The sequence below is a fragment of the Bombus pyrosoma genome, linkage group LG13, assembly GCF_014825855.1.
Source record: "Bombus pyrosoma isolate SC7728 linkage group LG13, ASM1482585v1, whole genome shotgun sequence".
NCBI lineage: Eukaryota > Metazoa > Arthropoda > Insecta > Hymenoptera > Apidae > Bombus > Bombus pyrosoma.
In genome coordinates, this window is record NC_057782.1 from 11,221,115 (window position 1) to 11,244,931 (window position 23,817).

At 33.4% G+C, this 23,817-nt stretch overlaps 5 protein-coding genes across 20 annotated transcripts in view; 2 read left to right on the forward strand and 3 right to left on the reverse strand.

Annotated features, from left to right (window-relative positions):
- Nucleotides 1-175: 175 nt before the first annotated feature.
- LOC122574166 lies at nucleotides 176-1,936 on the reverse strand. The gene is made up of 4 exons (XM_043741418.1): nucleotides 1,520-1,936; nucleotides 1,050-1,412; nucleotides 659-962; nucleotides 176-557 (listed from the first exon to the last, which is right to left on the reverse strand). The coding sequence occupies exons 1-4, from the start codon at nucleotides 1,652-1,654 to the stop codon at nucleotides 298-300; spliced, it is 1,062 nt and encodes a 353-aa protein (XP_043597353.1). The 5' UTR covers nucleotides 1,655-1,936; the 3' UTR covers nucleotides 176-297.
- A 728-nt stretch (nucleotides 1,937-2,664) lies between these two features.
- LOC122574158 (GATOR complex protein Iml1) lies at nucleotides 2,665-14,540 on the forward strand. 15 transcript variants are annotated; one of them, XM_043741389.1, is made up of 26 exons: nucleotides 2,669-3,223; nucleotides 3,292-3,704; nucleotides 3,787-3,912; nucleotides 3,984-4,455; nucleotides 4,536-4,732; nucleotides 4,810-5,093; nucleotides 5,163-5,392; nucleotides 5,482-5,694; nucleotides 5,753-5,899; nucleotides 5,971-6,117; nucleotides 6,808-6,816; nucleotides 7,924-8,141; nucleotides 8,257-8,465; nucleotides 8,532-8,706; nucleotides 8,766-8,966; nucleotides 9,738-9,833; nucleotides 10,370-10,443; nucleotides 11,888-11,995; nucleotides 12,084-12,294; nucleotides 12,369-12,477; nucleotides 12,559-12,801; nucleotides 12,914-13,074; nucleotides 13,161-13,329; nucleotides 13,426-13,742; nucleotides 13,809-14,028; nucleotides 14,116-14,540. In XM_043741389.1, exons 2-25 carry the CDS (start codon nucleotides 3,354-3,356, stop codon nucleotides 14,004-14,006), a joined length of 4,665 nt encoding a protein of 1,554 aa, XP_043597324.1. In that variant the 5' UTR covers nucleotides 2,669-3,223; nucleotides 3,292-3,353; the 3' UTR covers nucleotides 14,007-14,028; nucleotides 14,116-14,540. The 15 variants fall into 15 exon arrangements, with proteins under 15 accessions (XP_043597331.1, XP_043597324.1, XP_043597320.1 ...); XM_043741396.1 differs by having other exon boundaries at nucleotides 2,665-3,223; nucleotides 5,762-5,899; nucleotides 13,809-14,540; XM_043741385.1 differs by having other exon boundaries at nucleotides 2,671-3,223; nucleotides 13,809-14,540.
- LOC122574162 (rac GTPase-activating protein 1) lies at nucleotides 14,346-18,279 on the reverse strand. The gene is made up of 11 exons (XM_043741403.1): nucleotides 17,731-18,279; nucleotides 17,184-17,386; nucleotides 16,961-17,118; nucleotides 16,477-16,888; nucleotides 16,206-16,375; nucleotides 16,012-16,138; nucleotides 15,716-15,948; nucleotides 15,350-15,647; nucleotides 15,103-15,278; nucleotides 14,949-15,021; nucleotides 14,346-14,476 (listed from the first exon to the last, which is right to left on the reverse strand). The coding sequence occupies exons 1-10, from the start codon at nucleotides 17,810-17,812 to the stop codon at nucleotides 14,958-14,960; spliced, it is 1,923 nt and encodes a 640-aa protein (XP_043597338.1). The 5' UTR covers nucleotides 17,813-18,279; the 3' UTR covers nucleotides 14,346-14,476; nucleotides 14,949-14,957.
- Nucleotides 18,280-19,814: 1,535 nt separating this feature from the next.
- LOC122574168 (DNA-directed RNA polymerases I, II, and III subunit RPABC4) lies at nucleotides 19,815-20,755 on the reverse strand. Its single transcript, XM_043741420.1, has 3 exons — nucleotides 20,582-20,755; nucleotides 20,101-20,193; nucleotides 19,815-19,904 (listed from the first exon to the last, which is right to left on the reverse strand). The coding sequence occupies exons 1-3, from the start codon at nucleotides 20,637-20,639 to the stop codon at nucleotides 19,882-19,884; spliced, it is 174 nt and encodes a 57-aa protein (XP_043597355.1). The 5' UTR covers nucleotides 20,640-20,755; the 3' UTR covers nucleotides 19,815-19,881.
- Nucleotides 20,756-22,835: 2,080 nt separating this feature from the next.
- Nucleotides 22,836-23,817, forward strand: part of LOC122574174 (F-box only protein 43-like) — a 49,201-nt gene continuing 48,219 nt past the window's right edge. For both annotated transcript variants that reach the window (XM_043741426.1, XM_043741427.1), the window contains exon 1: nucleotides 22,836-23,620. In XM_043741426.1, the coding sequence (XP_043597361.1) occupies nucleotides 23,048-23,620 (573 nt within the window). In that variant the 5' untranslated portion in view covers nucleotides 22,836-23,047. The remainder of the gene's footprint in view (nucleotides 23,621-23,817) is intronic.

The window sequence follows — 23,817 nt, forward strand, 5'->3', positions numbered from 1 at the left end:
AGACAACGGTATGAATATTTCAAACAAATATTAGAGAAACAAACATTTTTCATATTAGTTAATGTTCATTTACAATGTTCACTTACTTTCAAAAATAATTCACAGATAATTACAAACAAAGTGCACAGACTGAATTATTTTTTAAAGGTAATCACTACAGACATATACAGTATAGTTTGTTGTTCGCTAAAGTTCTTTATTTATCCTTCAACTTATCTATGTATCCTTATATTAACTTGTGCTTAATCGATCTATCGATTGATTCATGTTTCAATATGAATCGTGATATCAGGGAAATTAGCGTTCAATTGATATGATATTCCGCAAGTTCGACTCAGTCGCGTTATTCTGTCGTGTGATCGTAACATACTCTTCCGTAATCTCCTCTGGTTGTACCCTATTGAAGTACGTTTCTCGCCCTTGATGTACGTAACACGTATCATCGAAATTAAAGTGCAGTCCGAGTACGATATTCAGTGCAGAAGCGTCATACGCGTGACAACCGGAATACCGATACTGTGGTTTCTTATTAAATCGGCAACCTGCTGATTGAGCTCCTACAATGATAAGTTCGAATTACTTACGTACTACAATCACCGCCGTGTCTTAACGCAACATCTTAATACGTAGAAAAAAATATTGTTCTCAGCATATATACCGATAGGACAAATACAATCTCTCGTCAGTGCGCACTGAACCCATGGCAACATTACTTTCTCTCTAATTTCTTTAACATTTCTAATAACTAAGTGCGATGCTCTTATTAAAGGAAGAAAGAAGAAACTTTCTGCAGAAACGTGAAAATATTCATACATCTTCGGGTGCGTTAAAGAGCTAATCGCATGCCTTGTAGGCCAACTTAAAATCCCAGATTTTGGTGAAAGATACTTTGAAATGTCTGAAGAATTCAAACGCATATTAGAATCCATATACAGTATATTTCCTAATGTGTTTAAAGCTGTCTGCAACATACGAAAAGAAACCGAGTAGCAAAATTCTTTGCTTCACCTTACTTTATATATACGTACTTTATACAAATATTTAGTTACCTGAATAACTAGTGGCCTATAAACATGTAGCCTATCATCTTCAACATGGGCCGGAAATAGACTTATATCAAAATGAATCACATTACATTTCGTAGAGTTGCAAGCCGTCCTAATACTTTGCAGAGAATCGTCGTTCAAACCGACGCTATATACGACAATACTGTTATTTGGCAAAAAGTGACTGATATTTCTCACAAAGCCGTAAATGTGTTGTTCGTTTCCAGGCCTAATAAGAGAGACAACAGTCACATTTTGAGATTTAAGACTAAAAGGTGTTGTGCTTGTTTGCCCATCCAGCCCAAGCATCGCAAGATACTTGGAATCTGTCACCAAGCGCTTTTCCTCAACGTCTTTCAAATTTTCCTGGAAAGATTACGAAACATGGAAAAATTAACACAGTATATAATCATTATATTATTTATACTCTATAATAACAATCAATCAACAGAGAATATTATAGTAATATTTACTTGGAAGTTTCGTAATTGCTTGTGTGTCTCTGTAACTAGAGTTTGAATGGAAGGTCGTTGATTGCTGAAAGCAATGAAGATAATGCTGCTTCCTGCTATGCAGATAAGCAACAATAGCAGGCCCTTGGTACGCATCTCTCATCATTTAATCAAATGTATTTTCAATTTTTAGACGACAATTAGGTACATACTTTACGTTAGAAACATCACACATAGGTTATGCACCGTCAATGACATGACTGATATTTATAAAATGCATATCATTTTAACCGGAACAGGTTGCCATCGCATAAACATCAAAGGGTAAGCTTAACACACCCATTTCGTGAAAACAGCAGTCTAAATCTTCTAGCAGATTAGATTAAATTACGTTTTTTCTGCTAACAAAACACTCTTAGCGATCTAGCAGACGCCGCATTTTTAGGAACTTTTCGATTTAATGGCAGCTCTGCGTAATGGCGACGCAACATTCTCTACACTTTGACGCAACCGCGTAACTACATTCCCATCGCTTCAACATCTTAGAAAATTTGATTCAAACAAGACAAGATTCCGCTAACTTTTTGCGAGATATAATTTTACTTTAACTTGGATATGATTTTCATTTATTAAACCTGTTTTATATACAGTATATGTTATTGGACAAGATTGATGAAATCTATGTCAGGATAATGGTACTATATGATAATCTAAAATCTAGAAATTCCTTTTGCAAGGAAATTATTACATAATTTTTCGAGCCTCTAAATTGTTATATCACAGTTGAACCACTTATATATCACATCTTCATTAAATTATTACTTTGTGTTAGTATATTAGACTCATTTTCTAGATATTTAAATGACTATGTTACCTGAAATATGGTATACAAAATTCATCGCAGGTCTTAAACACTATCTACGCAAGTCTGTGCGACATTGAAATATTTTCATATCAATAATTTGTTAAAGAATTTGTTTGATTTATATATGATTTAAATTCATCTATCTACGGTTAATCTATCCGTAAAGTGCAACGGGCTTGTTCTCCACAATCTTTCTTTCTCATTTTATTTGTTCCATAAAGCTTAATTATTTTTCTCACAAATCTGTTTCTTTGTTCATGAAACAATACATAATTTTATTCATTTACTATACATGTGATGTCATTCGTTTGTCATCTCACTTTTACATCAACATGTATAACCTAAAGTGTACATATTCGACCGATAAATAAACCAAACCATATCGATCGTATGAGAAACACTAATGTCTAGTGACATCCTTGTATAAAACGAAACGTGTTATCAAGATTCTAAAGAATGAAGCACATTAAAAATATGGTCGTTGAGTTTAATATTAACTCTTAATCCCCTGTGTATAGTGCCAACGTTTATTTATTCATTGGGATTTAAATGAAGTAAGACAATGTGAATAAACTTCATATGATAGCAGTAGGGGATAAAGCTGGACGAGGGAAGGATGTTGAAATTTCCGTAAAGCATAGTAGCTTAGTGAAATATTTATTATAATTAATTTACATTATCTTAATAGCGTGTCATTGATAATACACACACACACACACACACACACACACACACACATATATTATAAATATATATATAAATATTATGTTTCGGATCCAATACTTATTTTAAATATATCGCAGAAATGTTTCATACTGAGTAGAAAATGGATAAGTAAGTCGTTGTTTGTTCGTCTTAATGTACGTAATTTTTTACATTAGATTTATACATACAAAAAAAGTATTCTACATAGCGTATTGCATTGTAGGACTGTACTGTTCTATGGCATATTATGGTTAGATCTATGATGAAAGAAGTAATGGCTTAAAAATGAAGCTGTATAAGTTGATAGTTCATCAAAAGACCTTTAGTGAAGAAGATTTAATAATCAATCCAAAAGATCACCCTAGTATAAAAACTGGAGATGTTGTTGAAATTTATCACCCGGAGGTTGAATTTAGCCGTCTACTCCTTCAAGTCACATCCTTTAAAGAAGATTTACAAGGAAGGGAGACAATTAGCGTGGAAAACAATGTAGCCACAATGTTTCAATTAAGAACATTTGCAGACGTATATATGAATGTTGTTAATCCAGACGATGTAGCTTTGGATTCCATTGAACTTACCTTCAAAGACCAGTATCTGGGTCGTAGCGAAATGTGGCGTCTGAAAAATAGCTTGGTAGAATAGATACTTTGTTTATTTTTCAATTTGTATCTAAACATTTTGCCCCTCTTATCTTTTATATAAATTTATTTATTAGGTCAACACTTGTGTATATATGAACAAGAAGATTGAATTCTGTGGAGGCAGTATCAGATGTCAAGTATATGAAATGTGGTCACAGGGTGACAGAGTCGCATGTGGTGTTATAACTAATGATACTAAGGTTTGCATTTGAAGTTTATAGTGGAAAAAGAAACTATGTATAAAATTGTCTCTTGAAAATTGATCTTTTAGGTTGTGTTTCGTTCTTCGACCAGTATGGTGTATCTTTTTATTCAAATGAGTTCAGAAATGTGGGATTTTGACATTCACGGTGACTTATATTTTGAAAAAGCTGTTAACGGGTTTTTAGCTGATTTATTTCAAAAGTGGAAAAAGAATGGCAGTAATCATGAAGTAACGATTGTACTATTCTCAAGAACATTTTATAATGCTAACAGTCTGGAAGAATTTCCAAATCACATGCGTGAATGTTTACAACATGATTATAGGGGAAGATTTTATGAAGATTTCTACAGGGTGGTAGTTCAAAATGAAAGATTTGAAGATTGGAGTAACGTGTTGGTACAATTACGTAAACTGTTCACAGACTATCAAAAAATTGTATTAGAATATCATCAAAAATCAGGTGTCTCTATACCAAAAGCAGTAAATTCAACAGCTGCACAGGGCAACTTTTTAGAAGTGCTGAACATGTCTTTAAATGGTAATATTTAAACAGACACACGCACATATATACAGTTTAATCTATCACAAAGTATTTCGCTTAATTTAGCTCGCTTACAGTGTTTGAGAAACATTATCTGGATCGTAGTTTTGATAGAACTGGTCAGTTATCGGTGGTGATTACACCCGGCGTAGGTGTCTTTGAGGTCGACAGAGAGTTAACGAATGTTACAAAACAAAGAATTATTGATAACGGAGTTGGTAGTGATTTGGTGTGTGTCGGAGAACAACCATTACACGCAGTACCTTTATTAAAGGTATTTATGCTTATGAAAATATTATACAGCACTTAGTAGTAATGTTATAAATATTAATATTTGTGATATAATTTTAGTTCCACAATAAGGATACATCTGTTAATGCGCCTGATGACTATAGCATGCCGCACTGGATTAATCTCAGTTTTTATTCAACAAATAAAAAGATTCCTTATTCAACATTTATACCTCGTATAAAACTTCCTCAGAGAGTGTCGAAACAATCGGCAGAAACTGGAAAATTGCAGTGTAAAAGTAAGCTTTTACAAGAAGATGCAAAGGAATGTTTACACAACACTTTGTTTGACTATGATGCATACGACGCACAAGTCTTTCAATTACCTTCAGTCCATACGTCAAGGTAAATTCAATATTAAGTTAAATGCTGAGACTTTAACGCCAGAGATTTCAGTTTAAAATTTTCTATAAGTAGTTTGCAACGAGTTACGACAAGAACTAAAAAGACAAGCGTTGCCAGCATGGAAACGCATAATAACGCGCATATACTGAAACTTCTGAAAAGAAAAATGTCAGATCCTGATATACATCACCCACCACCTGAATCTCACTCACCTCCAGCTGCAACAAGAAGCGCAGCAATCTTGATACCTTCTAGAACAGATGATGTAATTAGTAGTGAATCCAATGGAGAAGTCAATGGTATGTATTGAGATTACTTGTACAAATTATAAGTGTTAATAAGATATCGAAATATAACCGTATTTAACAAATTGTTATATGTTACGTAGAATCGAGGATATCAGTAAAAAGCGATTTAACCGATTCAGAAATATCACCGCCATTTAGGCCGGTTGTTGGTAGTGCTGGAAGCCCCACAAATACAATATCTCAACCTACAACTATTAGGCCTAGTAGGGCACTTATTAATCCTTTTGATCCATCTCACGTTACAATTAAATTAACTAGTAACAGACGAAGGTGGACACATATTTTTCCCAAAGGTAATTACTAATAAAGAAAAGAAACTACATGATCGTTTAAATTTAACTAATATCGTAGGGCCAACAGGTGTACTTATACAGCAGCATCATTATCAAGCTGTTCCAACACAAATGTGTTCAGAATCACAATCTGATGCTACTTCCACTATAAGTGGTTCCCCTATGGAACATAACGACGTCTCTAACTCAAATCAGTTTCACGATCGTTAGTATTTCATATAAAATACATAAGCCGTGTATTAATATAATACAGCACCGCAACTATGTTTTTCATAGACACAAGGAATAAACCGCAGAGATTAAATCTTCTACTATCAAGCACTGATAAAAGCGGGAATCCGATATCCTCTACAGGCAATAAGTCTTTGACATTGTTATGGGGTGCTACTGGTGAACAGGAATGGACACCGGCACTTACAACAGGTTTGCATAGATTCTAATAAAGCGATTTACAACATAAATACTATACTGTATAACTACTGGCAAATAATATTTTATAACATATCCAAATAACAACATTAGCCATATTATTATTCACAAGTTATCCATAAAAATTATTACAAAATGAGTTTACAGTTTGAAGAAAGAATTTTGAAAGGATTTTTAATTAAGCAAACGATTAATTCATGTGGTACAAAATATTAGACAATTAATTGCGGACGTATAATGCTTCTTGGCAATTTTAGGAGAACAATAAAGGCATAAATAAGTAAAATAACGTAGGTGTAATATTATAAATTATTCAACCGATGCACAAATTCATACAGAGAACTTCATTCTTACCATTCATACTTAATACCAAGAAGGATTAATCAATATAATTTTGAAACATAATTTCTTAAAGAATGAAAATAGTTGATACAAATTTCAGGAAAAGATATTGCTTTTCAAGTCGAAATGAATGAAAGTTTAATACACAGTCACGCAATCATTATGCATAAGAAGTATTTTCATTCTTGGACATATTCATATTTATTTTTGAGGCTCATCGATCATTTATATGAATAATATTATTATTACATTTATTTCCATGCTATGGTACGTCTTATTGGGATGCAACGCTGGACGCATTGACGCGTGTGTGATGTACAACTATGATGTCACATTAAACAGCAATCATAGGTTAGCGCCATACGTTATTGGGGGTTGATTCGGTTATGGTACACATTCTTTCCTTTTTTTTTTTTCTTTTTTTTTTTCCAGGGCATTAAATTTGTAGTAACTTTTGTTCTTCATAGCTCTAGTCTTTACGATTCTTCTATGCATGTATGTCCTCTGTTGCAAAAAAGTAATTCTAATTCCAAAATAATTTCTATAAATAATCTATTAAATATTTGTTACTATTACGATTATTTATACACCTACATAGAATTCTTTTGTTATTTCTTATTTCTACTTGTCTCATAAAATATTTGCACTGTTCAAAATTTTAATTTCTTCCGATTCTCTATATATACTATGAATTTCATATCATATATTATTCTTCAAACATTCTCTCATCCGCTTTATAATCCTTCCACTCTATCATCTCGCTTTAAGATCGCACTTATTTATATTACCAGTAATAAGTAGTATACGATATTTGATATGATTTACTAATAATGTATAGAAATTTAATTTTATGGGAATAATTGAAGTACCTTCTTCTTTTATGTAATTATCGTTGATTTGGTATATTTGTTTCGATTATGCACACACGTTCGTCCCCTTCAATATTATTTTCACAAACTTAGTTTGTTATGCTTTGTAACAAACTATTTTGAGAATTCACTGAATTACGTTACAAATAATACCTTGTGCATTGCATGCTTTAGTACTAAATCATGGTCATCTTGGATTTCATATACTGGCAACACATATTGTAATACTCTAATATAATCACTATTTTTGTTTGGCGTGCATAAATTATTTAATATGTACTTGCACTGTACGATAATTTTGTGAAAATTTCTCCTGTGTATTATATCTGTGTATTTTTGCATTAACTGCTGCATAATACCTAGATTTAGTACTTACGTAGTCACGAAAATTAACATTACATATTGAAAATAGTTCATTTATTTATTCATTTGAAGCAGTCTATAATGCAAATTGCATTTTTCATATATATATATATATATATATATATATATATATATATATATATATATATATATATACATGTGCGTGCGTGCGTGTGTGTGCGTGTGTGTGTGTGTGTATACATGTATCCTACGTCTTATTTTGTAGGTGTTGATTGGAAATCATTGACAATACCAGCATGTTTGCCAATTACTACAGATTATTTTCCCGATAAAAGAAGCTTACAAAACGACTACGTTGTGTCAGACTATAATCTTTTGCCTGACGACGTTAATACAGATTTTGCTCAACAACGGGCAATATATAAAAAACCTTTAACAACTGCCGAAGTATTTAAGGAGCTTGTATCGCAACGATTAGCACAGGTATTATGCCAATCATGCCTTCAAACGTGATCTTTTCCCGTATGTGTGCAATTCTGTGCAACTATGTTTATTTTCTTTCTCCTTATCTTTCTCTTCTTCTCTTCTCTTAATCAAGGGTTTTCAATTAATTATTTTACCGCAAAATAATCAAAATCAGAGCCATACACCTGGCGGCAGTAACGCTGTCCCTGCAATAAGCTCTGTAATGCGGGGACGGCAAACAGAATCGGAACCGAAGGAGGAATATTTGCTAAGCATTGGGAGAATATTTCACAAAATATCTTTATTCGATAATTGTATAACAGTAACAAGATATCGGCCAAGGTAAGGTAATCGCGCTACAAATTAAACAAGAAGCGAAGAGAGAATATTTGAATGTATTCTTTACAGGCATCCTTACCCTCCGTTCAACATTCATTATCTTTATCGATTTCACGCACCTCATCACGACACGTACGAGGTATCATGGGTATCTTTTACAACAGAGAAGCTTGAAAATTACAATTGGAATTATTTGGATCATTACATCTGTACCAGGGGCCACACTGATTTTGCTTTAGTAGAGGTAAGATTTGTATTGTATATTATTTCAATATTTTCTGAGATCATTTTAACAATTTCTAGGCGCTTAAATACTGGAGATTTCGCGTGTTTTTACTTCCTTTGCACAATTCGGCTACTCGAAAATTTTTAGAGGGATCATCAAGATGTGATATATATACACCACTCACCACTTCCGAACAAGTGTCTCTGTTGGACGGATTTTTACGGTTCATCGAGCTGTGGCCGAATAAAATACGCCGCCCGAATCCCAACAAAAATTGGGTAACTTTTGCATAAAATTTTTATTAATATATAGCATAGCCTGATTTTTCAGTTTATGGGAATTGAAAGATGTAAAACATAAACTTTTTAAATCGATCGAAATTATTGAAAAGGGGAACCTCGAGTAAAGTCCAATTGATAGACGTTTCGCTATTATTCCCTGTTTTTCGTCTAAACTAGAACATTACGTTACTTTGGGTTTAACTAACGATCTATTTTGTACCATATTGCGCTGTACTTTTGCACTCTAGTATTGACTGTCGCATGCCTGATGTACGACGCCTAAGTAACGCAATTTTGGTGCTTTTGTTAGTTTCGAATATTGATTAGTTCGTTTAATATCAAGAGTTGTAATTTTCCTTTATTTTTCTTTATTTCGCAGTTTTTGTTTTGCAAGAGTTTTAACGCAATGCCATTGTAATTTATAGCGTGTTTCTTTCAGTGGTGTACTAAATATGCAGGATGTAACAAACAGTAACATGAGGGTTAACTTAAGTTAAAAAAAAAAAAAAAAAAAAGAGCACGATTTTTTCACAAGCTTATTTGTCACTCGACAAATCACTTACGGTGGCTATTGCCTACTCGAATTTGACGATATTTTATCACGTACAGACTAATTATTTTCAAATAACAATCTCTGAACTAGTATTTATAGCTGGCCGGTGTCAATGTCAAAATTACACAGTTACACGAGAGAGACATACACGTAATCGTAGGTAGAAATAGATGAGCGGAATGTTAGGAGAGGGCATTTAGCATGATATGTTTCAGAATCCTTCGACTCTAGGTGGTGTTTCCCAGAGAGATCCTGCCTCTCACTTGACCAGACGCAGGCACAGCACGAGCCTGATTGTTCTCACTAACCAGGTACATCCTCGCATCCTGTAGCCTCAGTACGCTGATCCGGATGTCAATGAAATCATTATCATCTCTGTCCATGAATCTCAGAATATACACCTCCTTTGGCAATAAGGAGCGGACACCCATGAATCCTTGATGTTCTTTTTTTAATCTTTATATTTATATACATATATATATATATATATATATATATATATATATATATATATACATATATTAGTTACATCCAGTTCTTTGGTAACGTTAGATTCTAACAGCAAGCTTGTCAGAACATTCAGACAGCTTACACAACGTATTACACAATGCAACCATGCTTGATATCTGCCTTGAATGCGCACATGATTTTTTTTAGCAAGCTTTTGTGTAATGCAAAACGCCAACATTTTATTTACCTTCTTCTCTCTTCGTCGATGTAATAATGCTCTCCGAATAAAATGTTAACAATGCATTACATAATGAAACAGACCGGTGATATACTACTTCATGATCATGAGCTTGTTCATACATTTACAGTTACCCATACTATTCATCATGCTTTTCAGACCAATCTAGTCGGCAGCTCTCCCTTCAGGGAGCGACTCGGAAGCAATCGTCTACCAGAGAAACCGAGACCAAGGTTTGAATAAGCTTAGATTGATGATTTCGGCATTGTTGCTTTGGCAAATGTAATAGTATAGCTTGCAATCTATTGCATCTTGCAACGAAATGTCCATTGAAATTTGATGTTTGATACCTTTTCATTTTGCTTGTTCGCTTCTGTGCTGCATCGGTTCAATTACTAAATATCAACTGCTTTAAATTGTTTATACACGACGCGAATAATTATATTTGCTGCTGATACAATCATACAGAATGATTGAAAATCGAATCGCTTTTGCTGGAATTATAAGTCCAGTCTTTATGGAGTTTTATTGATTTATTCGATACGTATTTCGATATTATTTATTGATACAATAAATGATAAGGTATTATGGAAATTATATTCATTATATATTGAAAAACTTAAAAAGATTTGTGCAGCTCTGCCTGCCCATTCAGTTTCAGTCTTATGAGTATATATTTTTGTATGAATATGCACCAATTGAAACCAATACCGTACATAATTCCCGACAAACTGCACATCTGCATGTTTCACAAAACGATGCTGGCAAAACGGTAAAAATTTGTGCGTGTTTGTGTGTTGCATAAACAATTATTATGTAGCATTAAGGAGGCTGGTCCAGAAATTCCATATTATTCAATTGATATTGCGTTATTTGCTTTAAGATATTACAATGCTTCTACTCTGGTGATGAACACAAAGGTGTACCTTTGATTCAAATCTCTGGGAAGGTTGCGCTCAGAATAGAAGAGAGCTGTATTTGTAAATGTTTGAGTACAATCTTTGTACATATTTCCCATTGTATACTTTTCAGCTGCTTTCATCCTTCTTTTCATCATTTAGCAAAAATGAGATACAGAGCATTTGTACGTACCATTTATTTCATCATAGATAATGGTAAAATGTTGCAGAAAATTTCCAACAATGTGATTTACAATTGTACAAATACTCTGTATGGTAGAGAATATTGGTAGTGAGTGAGGGAGTGACGGGGTTCTCTGTACAGGAGAGGCATGTAGTGAATACCGCTGCGACTGCCCGCACGTGCCTCGACACTCCTCGCCACGTGCCAAACAGGTTGGTGTTTTAATCTTCTAAATTTCTTCGACTTAACTATAAATTTAAATGTTTTCCGTTGACGGCAAGATATGTATGTGCATCTATATTACAATACTGAAGCATGAATTGAGCTATCAACTCTTACATTTCAATATTAAGATATTGTTCTTATCTTCTATCCTTGTCCTTTGTATGTACATACATATTCTATCTATATACAGGGCATTCTATCTTATACTTTTGTTTGAAAAAGAAAATAAATAGTATTATGCGGATGCAAATTTTGTTGCTTTTCACATTAGACATTGCTTAATTTTCTCTATTCCTCTGTTTCTCTGCCATACACCGTTCTGATAATATAAGCACTATGTGATTAATTGGTATCGCTTGTTTTCGTTAGATCAGGTTCCAAAGTGATGGACAGGGGCCGAATCTCACCTGCCAGCGAAGCTGTGTTACCCCTTTCGCTTGAGCAACAGCAAGACCATTTCGATTCTAACGAAGATAGGTAAGCTAAACGTCGAGTTTCATCTCACACACATCCGCATAAATCGTTTGCATGAACGCTATATTAATTATTTCAATTTCGTTACTAGTAGTACAAACATGGAATTGACAAAGTTAAAGAACACCGCGTCAAATAACGAAATTCTAGAAACAATGAAACACCCGCAAAACGGCGTGGGATTCCTCACACAACACCCATCTCTTCCAAGCCAAACATTTGTTAGCGCAGATGCAGTGCAATGGTTAAATAATCACATAGAAGGAGGAGTAACAGTGGAGAGTGCCATCAATATCATGAACGTAAGAATAATGTTGTTGGTATACAGTGAAGTTGATATTGGTTCTATGTATTTTTATAATATACTTTCATCCAGGGTATGATACAAGAGAAGCTCATATGCCATGCATCTGGAGATTTTTCTAAACCATTCATTCTAGGATTTTATTTGTATCACATAGTACAAGATAAAGAAAATCAAAGAGGTAAGACAAATTATTGTGTATATTAATTATATATTGATTTCTTATCTATGTTGTTTACATAATTTTTTCCTACTTTTTAAGCTGGCGATTATTTCTCGCCCCTGGGTGATTTGCAAAGCTTCGAGAATGAATGGGTAGAAGTGGAAATAAGGGCACCCAAAGGCTGGTGTGAACCATCTTCGCCAGGATCATTCCCCCTGATGTCATCTCCAATGACTATACCTAGCTGCGACACTACTATTGTAGACGAATCAAACGTAGCGCCGTTTCTTAAAGATGATTTAGACATATCCGACATGGCGGACGAGCATGGAGAATGGCAAGGTAATTTTTTATACGCTTTATACGTCCGTTACTTTTGTGTTACTTTTTGGTGTTTATGTATTCTCCATTTATTATTTCTCCTAATTCACGTATTATTCACTTTGTCTCCTAGTTCCGTCATATAAACATACTCATCTAGATATAGACATAAACAATAGAAGCGATAGAATCGAATGGGGACATCTAAGATATCAATCTATATACAAAGTAGATCATTCTTACGAACTAGTGGTACAATGGGTTGCATCATCTGGTAGTATAGTCGCTGACCTTGTAAGTATATATTTTTTGTGATCTAAGGCGAGTTCATATTTCGAAATATAACTACTACACGTTTGCATTTCAATCTGGGAATATAGATATTTGTGTGGCAACGTAAGGCTCAAATGTGCGGAATTCAAATGGTTCCTATCCCAAGCGATCTACTAGCATTACCGTTCACTTTAAAAAGTGATCCTTTAAGGGGGCCTATTTTTATACCATTAAATACAGAGTGTCTTATCGCAGACAAACGACATCTTTTCGAAGGTTTGCTCTCAGTATCAACGTTAGAATTAAAGCGCTATATAGAACGAATGGTTATCAATGATCAATCCAATGGTTATCGATGGTTCTTGATTCCAGAATTTCGAGAAGTAACCTACGCGCAAAGACTCTTTCTCTTTCAAGAGACAATTGTACAAAGATTTGGATTCGTTCCATGCCTAATAGAAAATACTGAAAACGATCACCAGTACGTTCATATGACCGGCAATGCGTTCATACTGATTCCATCTACGACAAATACAAGATCACGTCCTCGAACTGCTACCAACATAGTGAGACGAAACACAGGGCAAAAGGGATATCCAATTCATTCTGATCAACCCAGCCCTCATGAAGCTTACATTACGAGACACGTTAGCGGGAAGAATAAAGATGACTACAACAAAGATAAGAGGGTAGGCAATCTGTATATAATTCTTTGAGGAAGGGTTTGTTAGAGAAATGAATTCTCGTCTGTTTAGATTGGTTTCCTTTGGTCGTGGAATCACATGCTTAGTCGAAAATGGAAATCATCGTCCACGTTAGTTGGCGATGAATTGTTTCAGAAAAAGCTCATACAAGATTTCAGGCATTTTTGTTCGAATGGGGACAATAGATTGAAACAGTTCTGGGAACATTGCTGGGAAATAAAAGAAAAATCGTGTACGAAAACAATCTAAAGGATCAAGTGGAATGTATAACGTAAATATTGTTTTATAAGCTTATATTTCAATTGTAGTATTTAGAAAATTTAATTTCATCGCCATTAAAGTAAGTACTTCGTTTTAGACGGTTAAGAAATCATTTCGAATGTAACATGTACTTTGTACATTACAATTGTTATTACGATAACGGAAGTATGTACAGAACTAAAGATATATTTTAATGCTTGAAAGAACGATGTAAATGAACTGAAAACTAATGTTTGTAATATATATATATATATATTGTAATATATATATATATAATATTGTAATATATATATTATATATATATATATATTGTAATATATAATATATATATATATATATATATATATATTTCAAGTTCACTTACAATTAGTTTGCACAAGGCATCTGTTGTTTTTACGGCATCGATAGTAGTAAATTTATAATTTTTGTTACTTGTTAATACACCTGTATTTATACACCTACGAAAGAAAGGAAACGGAGCTATAATTGAAATAAAATGGTCTGTATTTCTATTGAACCGAACATTTTTAGAAATGTTGTTATTAACAAAAATATCACATTTATTTAATCCTACACATATAACATTTCGCCTTAGTGCTATATAATAATAAGAGAAATACTGGGGTTTCGTATTAACGTCACCACATACTTTCACACGTTTAAAGTCATCATAAAGAGTATTTAACATAATATATATTATTAACATTTTAATTTTGCTTATTTTTAATATTTTATTTCTAATGTTCTAGTATTATTCCGTACTGTACGTTACATAAAAATATATTTTATGTCATAATATTACAAAATTTTAAATAGAATGTAGAAAAATTATGTTGCACATTGAACAAATATTAATTATTTACGTTCAAAGAGTCAATAATTATTTAGAAATTATTTGCATCTCGATGTAAGCATAATTTAAATACATACCTATTCTTGTCAGTAAGCTACTCTAGAGGGAGATGCCGCAAAGTATTTCTTGTTTTTCCTCATAAATGTCCGACTGTAACAATATCCGAATATGAGTACCGAATAAGAGTAATTGATATTTCAAGTTAAAAATACGTAGTAGTAAGGTGCAAACCTAGAAGTAAGTGGAGTATTAAAGAAGCCACGGGAAATGCTGCGTTTAAGTAAAGATTCCTGAGATGGTGTATGCTGTAATTCGCCAGTTCTATGAGTACCAATATTGTTTAGATTTTCGGGATTAACGAAATTTGCCCAATAATCTGAAGGAATTTTCAATAAATTTTCCACTATCTGTAAAAAGAAAAGTAAAAGGTCAAAGCAAGCATTGTTTAGTCTTTTCAATTTTTTATTATAATACTTACAGCGACTTGATTACTTGTCTCTGAAAGAAGAGAATTGGGCGATGGTTTCTGGCAACTATAGCCGACCAAAGTAGGCCCAAAAACTTTAGCTAAATTAGTTATTGGCATTTTACATTCTGGGCTACTCGATACTCTTTGTAAGTGCAAGATTAAAAAGGCAAGCGTGTCTCTGTTAGGTTGAGGTAATTCAGAAATTGCTTGGTATAAAGCAGCATCAGCATCTTGTTTATCAGTAATAGTAGTTGCCCGAACAAAGTCTGCCCATAATCCGACAGTGATTAACGGCTCTCGTAACGATCTAAGGGCCAGAAAGAAACTGAATAGATTGTTTCACTTGTACAGAACAAGATATTCGAATCAACGTACCTAAGGAAATCTTTAAGAGTAGAACATATGGTAGATATATCGACATCCGAAAGATTGGGGGCACCTTTGCCTTTAAGGAATTTCTCTTTTAGACATTTTACCTCCGTTAAACCGCCATTTACCCTGTACAATCCTTGTTCGCTCATTCCTCTCAATTCTATTTCATTGATGCAATGAACAACCAATGATGGTACCATTGGCGGGATCATCGGTGTATAATCTGCTATCGTTCCCTAAGAATAGTTTGTTATCACTTTTTATCATATACAAAGATACCGCAAGTTTCAATAGCTTACCGATGTTCCTCGTAGCGTAGGTGTATTTCCAGTAGGTACGCATGGTAATGGAACTAAGTCTTTACATTCCATATGAGCTGTAGCTCTACAGTCTTTACATTTCAGGGCTACCTTTCCAAATCGAATCCTAAAATGTTATTTATAAAAGTATTTCTATGACACTTGTATGAACCGAATCCTTATGAATATTTTACCTCTTGTCACATGGTGTACAAACTTCCGGTTTAATTACCGTCTTCGCTACGAAGCTATGCCCTCTAGCCGATTTCGTATTTAAAGTATATCCGCCTATGTTTGGACTAGGTTTAAAAACGCCCTCAGAATCTGATTCTGATGTAAGAGCTTCCATTTTTGGCGCAGAAGGCTGTAATATAATTTTCACTCTGTTATTTTATTTAACTGAAACATATTGCGGAAACACGGAAAAGAAAGAGAGATGCGTTTAATTCAAATAAAATAACTCACAGCAGTATCCATTTGAATATCATTCGTATCAACGGGTGTCAATTTTGATTTACTACGATCACCACTTTTACGTCTTTTACGCGAATTATGTAAAGGTCCTTGTGGATCTATGTTTTCATCCCCAGGTATAGCTTCAATTACAGAAGATGCAGTGATATTGCCATCTTTCGGCATCACTACTGTTGTTGTGGCTACTATTCTATCAGACGAAGTTAATTCTGCAGCTTTTTGTACTGTACTACGTCGTTTTTTCGTGGAATATTCACCACTCGGTCTGTGCTCTTTCCATTCACGTTTCTTATGATTTTGTTGAATGATTGCACTAATATCTAAATCATCTTCTGACTTTGAAAAGCAACTTAAGTCGCTTAAAATAGAGCCAGTGGAGTCCAGCTCCGCTATAGTATTTAATCTGAAAGCAATAATTAATCAATGTTTTCCTATGTATCAGTCACAATAACGCTCCATATAAATAGAAACTCACTTGTCATTTTGATGTACATCCTTAATATTATATATATTACTGTGACGACCGTTTAACGTAGTGTTATTCAAAAATTGTAATTTTTCGCGGGTTTCATCGTTTAAATTTCTCCCACCATCATTAAATAAAAGATCTCTGGCCATAGCAATTTGTTTTTCCTATATACAAGTAACCAGGATACATTGTCACGTGTTCAAGAATTATGAAAAAAGAACGTATTTACCAATGAATTTCGTTGTTCTTCAACGGTACGCCTTTTCCGTTTCTCTTCATCTAGAAGTCTTCTAGCGTGACTTAATTTTTTATCTAAGTCAGCTGCCTCTTGATGAGATTTCTCTAAAGCCGAATGAAGACGTTGACATTCTTGTATAGATGCTAGCCATTTCTGTCTCATTTCTTCCTGGTTCACAGCAAACTTTAGAAATTCTACATAAAAAAAATAGGATGTATCTTTTATTTAATGCTAGAATTACAAATGGTTTCGCATACGAGTACAATGATGTTAAATGATATAGTAAATTAACTTGAAACTATGTTAAAGATATGAAACAATATGACTGCGTCATCTTTGTTTCCTGTGTACATATTTACAATAGCAATTTCATCGTTAAATTATAGCACGAATGGAAAGAACACAAGAAACATGGAGAAGAATATGGGGCAGGGAAAACATTTATATACAAAAGCTTAGGCATGCTTAGGTATTTTCTCAATATATTTTTTCATAATCTAGTAAAACATTGTAGGGGGCAAATATATGAAATCCGAACCTTCTTCGCAAGCTCCGTTTAGGTGTACATTCATACATCGAACCACTTCATCGTGACTCGCCAGCAACGATAACGACGTCATCTTCAAATTGATATAGAATTCGTCTTAAGAGAAATTAAAATATTTCGTCATGTATACAATCCACGCCAACAGGTTCGCGACAACTTTCTATCGATTATTCCAATTTTACAATACTTGTATCGTTGCGAATATCAATTCATTCGAACTTTAACTATAAATTCGATAATATTACGCGTGTAATGCATTTCTATCATTAATTTTTCATAATAGTAAGTAGAAATCACTTCTTTGATGCACGCACATGGTATCACGCTATATCACTTGGCCGTTGACATTGTAAGTACGTTGAATACGCACAACAATCGCTTCTCGTACAATTCAAATTCGACCAATCAGAGGGACACAATTTCGAACAGTTTTTTATTTCACCGCTAGATGTCTCTCATGTTGATCCAACTGTGGCAACCTGCATTACCGGCACCCACCACAGAGAGAGTAAGTTTTCGATGAAACCGTGGCCGCATGGTCACTTCCCTCACTCTTCATAAAAGAGCGAAATGATTGCCCGATAGGAGATACCTAGCGAAAGGTTCCTCAGTCAATTGTATTACTTGATATTACAGACGAGCTCGGCTTTGAATGTAACTTTTGAAGATTCTCCTCTTAGGACGAACATTGATAAACAATTTTACAGAAACGAACAGAAACGCGGTCTTTCAAACCTGAAAGTCTTACATTCCGCGATATATGAAATCAATTTATAATTTTATTCTTATTTGTTATAGTTATTTGTTAAATAAATTATATTGTATTGTATTATACAAATGCAATAAAATGCTTAATACAATAGCTTCGAAACAATTGTTTTTGATAAAAATATCGAGTAATTTGATTAAGTGTGTATGCTGTAGTAGAAGGAAAAATTTGACGCAAGAGATACGCATACATAGTACGTATGGATAGTCTGTATTCTATTTAAAATGAACATTATAAATCTTTCTCGAACAAAATCTTTCATATCTTTCCTATTTTTGAACTATCTTAATTTATTATACATATCATTATGTCAAAGTAAAGTTAGAATACTAATACAGCTTAATATCATTATATATATATATATTTATTTATTGGTTTGTGGGTTATTTGGTTCTTTGCCTTCTTTGAACTATTGCTATTACTCCGGATTCTACTCTTCCTATATGATGCCCTTAGCTTCAAGCTTCCATTCATAAAGTTCATCAACTCCCACATTTCTTTGTCAATGGTTTCCCATTTTTTGGGCATTACCCATTTTTCAATATGTTGATTGACTTAACTTCTTTGTACACGGGTCGTTTACTTAATATATATGGTTTCTATTTTCTATTCCTCCTATATTACATATTTTTTGGTGTCTTTTTTTTTTTTTTTTTTTTTTTTTTTTTTTTTTTTTTTTTTTTTTTTTTTTTTTTTTTTTTTTTTTTTTTTTTTTGTTTCCTTATCCTGTTTTCTAAATTTTCCCCAATATCCTTTTGAGAACCTTTCCTCCCTCATTTGTGATAGCTCGCTTAAGTATCTCAATTCTCCCTTTATTATTTCTAGCTCGAACCCATCCTGTTTCCGCTCTTGCTATATACCCTGGTACGTACCTGATTGTACACAGCATCCTTTTCTAATTTGTCCGTATTCCTACGATGTATGTTAATGTTGCTATTAGTATCGACACAGATAGCTTTTCTGCTGGCTCCTGTTTATCAACTTTGTAATTAATAAAGGTTTCCAAATTGTGTATAAAAGTAGCTTTATAAGATACTAATATCTTTTAACAATGAAAAAGGTCACAAGGAGCATCAATCAAATTTTTGTACTTTTAACTAGCAATAAACATCGCTTACTTATAATTAAGTAGACAGTTTTACTTTCATAACAATTGCAGTTTTATGCTCTTCTTTAAAAGCATACAATCCAAAGGATGTAAAGGGCGTAACGTCCTTTAAAGTTCATTAATTTGTGTAAGTATATAAGGGGGCAGATGGACTGGTAAGTCAATTGGTAAATTTTACGGTAGTAAAATAGGCAAAAATACATAATTACATTAATAATTTACTGATAATTATATATACATAACTTATACAAAAAGACAGATTGATTTATCGCGCATCAAACACAACAACTAGAAAACTTATTAAGGAAAAGACTTGCTTGTATCATGTTTATATGTACCTGCAGCAAGTGTAGGTAGCATTTATAGAATATGAATAATTACTATTAAAATCTTATATAGCAATATGTATTAAACAACGTTGCGCAAGTGCATTAGCAACATTTAATAATATCTAATGTGTATTTCTATAAATGTAAAAGGATACGTCTTTTAGTTCGTTTTTTATACATGATCCTATACCCACATTCTCGGCATCGAATTGGATCTCTTGGGCGTATTTCATTATCATGATGACATTCTACAAAAACAAATAAATTATATAAATATTTATATAACAAAAGTTTATATACAGGTTATGAATGGAAGACATAAACATACTAATAAGTTGATGAAAGCTTATGTTTCGTGAAATAAAAAAATGGATTCAAAGAATTTTTAATGCTACACAATATTAACATATAATGAAACATTTATATAAATAAAACGAAGATTTGACAAGTACGACATTTTTATTAATGTCATTACTCAATCAAAACTTTTATCAATGTATAAATTGTACGATGAAAGTATGGACAAAGCAATATTTACACAAAGTTTATGTTTATTTCGAAAATACGTGACAAACACGCTAATGCGACATAAAAATTGAGGTTAGAAGTATTTCACGTTTATTATATTAACTGTACCTCCGCAAATGTACACCATAGCTTGTTTTGGCGTCGATTCCGACTTGCTAGATTCCATTGTACCCAATTTTCAATCAAAACCTTTGCGTTTAGCAATAAAGTTTACTGACTATCCCGTTAATCAACTGCACATCTGCTGCCTTTGCATAAGTACCCACGCAAAGAACGAGTGACTGTCTTTCTCCCATTCCCTCTCTTTCTCCCTCTCCCTCCCTCCCGCTCGCCCCTCCCTCCCTCTCTCTCACTCTCTGCCTCTCCTTCTCCTTCTCACTCTCTTTTATCTCGCTAATCTTTTTGCAATTTCCGAAAACTAACAATTTTTTTTCTAGACAACTTCGACGACATTGATTGACTAAGGTTTGTTAACTATTTTTTTAATTCATTATAGTGAAATGTAGTATACACAGTGTTTATCAACTCTGTTTTGTGTCTAATTTTTTTTTTTTTTTTTAAACCAAACAACTATATCGGTGTACGGAAAGAGGCATTTTTAAGATCTTATTAAATTTAGTAAGTGGCTAATAACTCTATCATTAATATGGCACAGAAATTATGTTTTTATATGTTATCCATCTCTTTCTCCCTTCTTATTTAGTTTTAGTCGAAAAATTTCCAATTTGTAAGTAAAAATATTTTGATACTAGCCTTTTTTATGGAGTTGAACTAGTTCGAAAGAGCAGAATAACATTAATAGCAAGCAGGATGTCCCTAGAAATAATAGTGCTGCGTTTGTACCTACTAACAGACACGCTAGCAATAGTATTCTTGTCACTTTTATACACTCGAATGAATAACATTCGAGCCTCGTGTAACAATTTACTGTTAATAAGATACTTCTCAACAGTTCGTAAAAATACCATTGATAAAATTGGTAAAATTGGAGATTCCGTCGATCTAACAATAAATCCTCAATGTCTTTCATACAAATAAATTTGAATAAAGTTGATTACACGTGATTACTAGAACAATTGTGTTAAATCTATTAGTAGTGTTTATATTTCTGACTCTCTGACATAATAAAAAACATGACAATATTCTCATGTTTTCATCCCTAAAATCTCATACGCGTATTGTTGTCGATAAGCCTGTGCATATTTACCATAATACATATAATACGCTATGCGTTATACAAGTGAAATATCGTATGTATGTACGTTAACCGAATCTTCTAACTTTGAAGAAATATCCCCTTTATTAAAAAATGTCCATTAATATTAATCATACGCATAAAGAAAATACGCTTTTTTCATTTTGAAAATGAAAATTATACTTGTATATTGTAGTACATTTAATAAGATGTTTCACAAGTAAATATTACCAGTACGGCAGCATTATGTCAAATAATAATATTAACAGTAAGATTATTAAGGACTGAGAAAGGAGATTGAAATTAAGTAAACTTTTAACCAACCAATATCCAATATATTGGATATACAAGTTAAATTGAAAGTTTTTTTTTTTTACTACAAAAAATGTCATGTCAAAAAATGTCAATGTTGATAATAAGATATATATTTCTTTCTAAAATATCGATAAATTATTACACTTGATAGGATATTAATGATATACATATATGAGAATCAATAGTTACACAGTGTATAAGATATTCGTTACTCGCATGCATTTACATTAAACACACATACCAATATACGTACGTATGCACATATTTCGCGTATATTTAATTCGAAATTAAAATACATTATTTTACTTTAATTGCTGCTACATTAACAATGTTATTGGAGAAAAATTAAACAGAATTTTGTTTAATATGTATAACTAGTAATTTCTCCTATATTCCATTTAGCGGATACAATTGAGGTAATCCGATATATTATTTAAGTCGTATAATGATTTTATAGTGGGTCATAATATTAAGAAATAGTTAAGTGGCTTCCCTTGTCTTCCTATAATAAGCATTAATTTAAAGGAAAGAGAGAAACGACGAGGAGAAAATGAAAAAATATTGAAATTGGTAAAATTGAAGGAATTTTTGTATGCGCACGCGCTGTGAAAGAGAAATCAGAAATCAAAGAGGTCTCCCCAGCAACAGAATTCAGTAAGTCCATCAGCAGCCGCTAGAGGTAACAGCATCACCAACGCGGCCAAGAATTTCGAGCCAATGGTAGCGCTTGGCAACGAATGGCGGGATGAGTCAGGTTAGCCGATTGGTCGGGCAATTGCCAAGGGAGCTACGGTGGGACAACGGATAAACAGACTTCAAAGTTTCGTAGTGCTTGCAGCGCAGGAACACGCAGAGGGAGAGTCGGTGTCCGCGTGCGCATGTTTGCCGCGAATCTTACTTCGAATCCTTACACAGTAAAGATTAATATTTCTGGTGATACATTTCTGGTGAATTGCTGTTTGTCATACGGTTTTGAACGCTTTTCATGCAATGTCATGTTGAAATAACATCATGTTGAAGTGACAAGTGAGAAATGGGAATATATCCTCCGGAAAGGCTCGAAGATGGATGAAATGGAAAACATAAGTATCTGCGAGACACCATGCATCACGATAAACTCGAGCAATCGCAGTTGGCACGACAGTGTTGATGACAGTGGTTATGTGACTATTACTCCTCATTCTGGCGGGTATACACCAATAATTTCAAGATACAGGTCTAGAGTGAGAGCTACTCCAGATTATACAGGAAGAGAAACAGTGGATATATTGGCGCTACTCGGAGACAAAAGCAATCATTGGAGGATAGTATCTAAAATATTATCCTTCCTTGGACCGCAGGATCTTTGTTCAATCAGTATGGTGTCCAAAACATGGAAGAGAATCTGTATAAACGATTCTAGGGCCAATACTAGAAGACTGATCCATGTAATACTCAGACAGAATGCCAAGGAAAATCTAAAATTAATTAAAAAGTCGAAGATAGAAGGAGATATTCAAAGCAGTCCTAGGAGCAGATACGCCAGGAAAGGATACTTGTTAGAGGTACAGAATCTTCTCCAAGTACCAGGAAATCAACTATCACCTAGCAGTCCACCTGTTTCTCCCAGCAAAGTCAAATTCCACTCTTTCGTCAAGGTAAGTGAATTCTTTGATTAATATTCTCGGGTTATGTATCGTCAAATAACTTTTCATTACGGAATAGCATAAGATTGCTCAGTTTTCTATTCAAAATGCTATTAGGGTACTGTCTTATCAAATGCAGGATAAATAATAGGTAAAGATAAATAAATAATAAGCATAACTTGAATTGTTTCATCTCGTTTTCTACAATC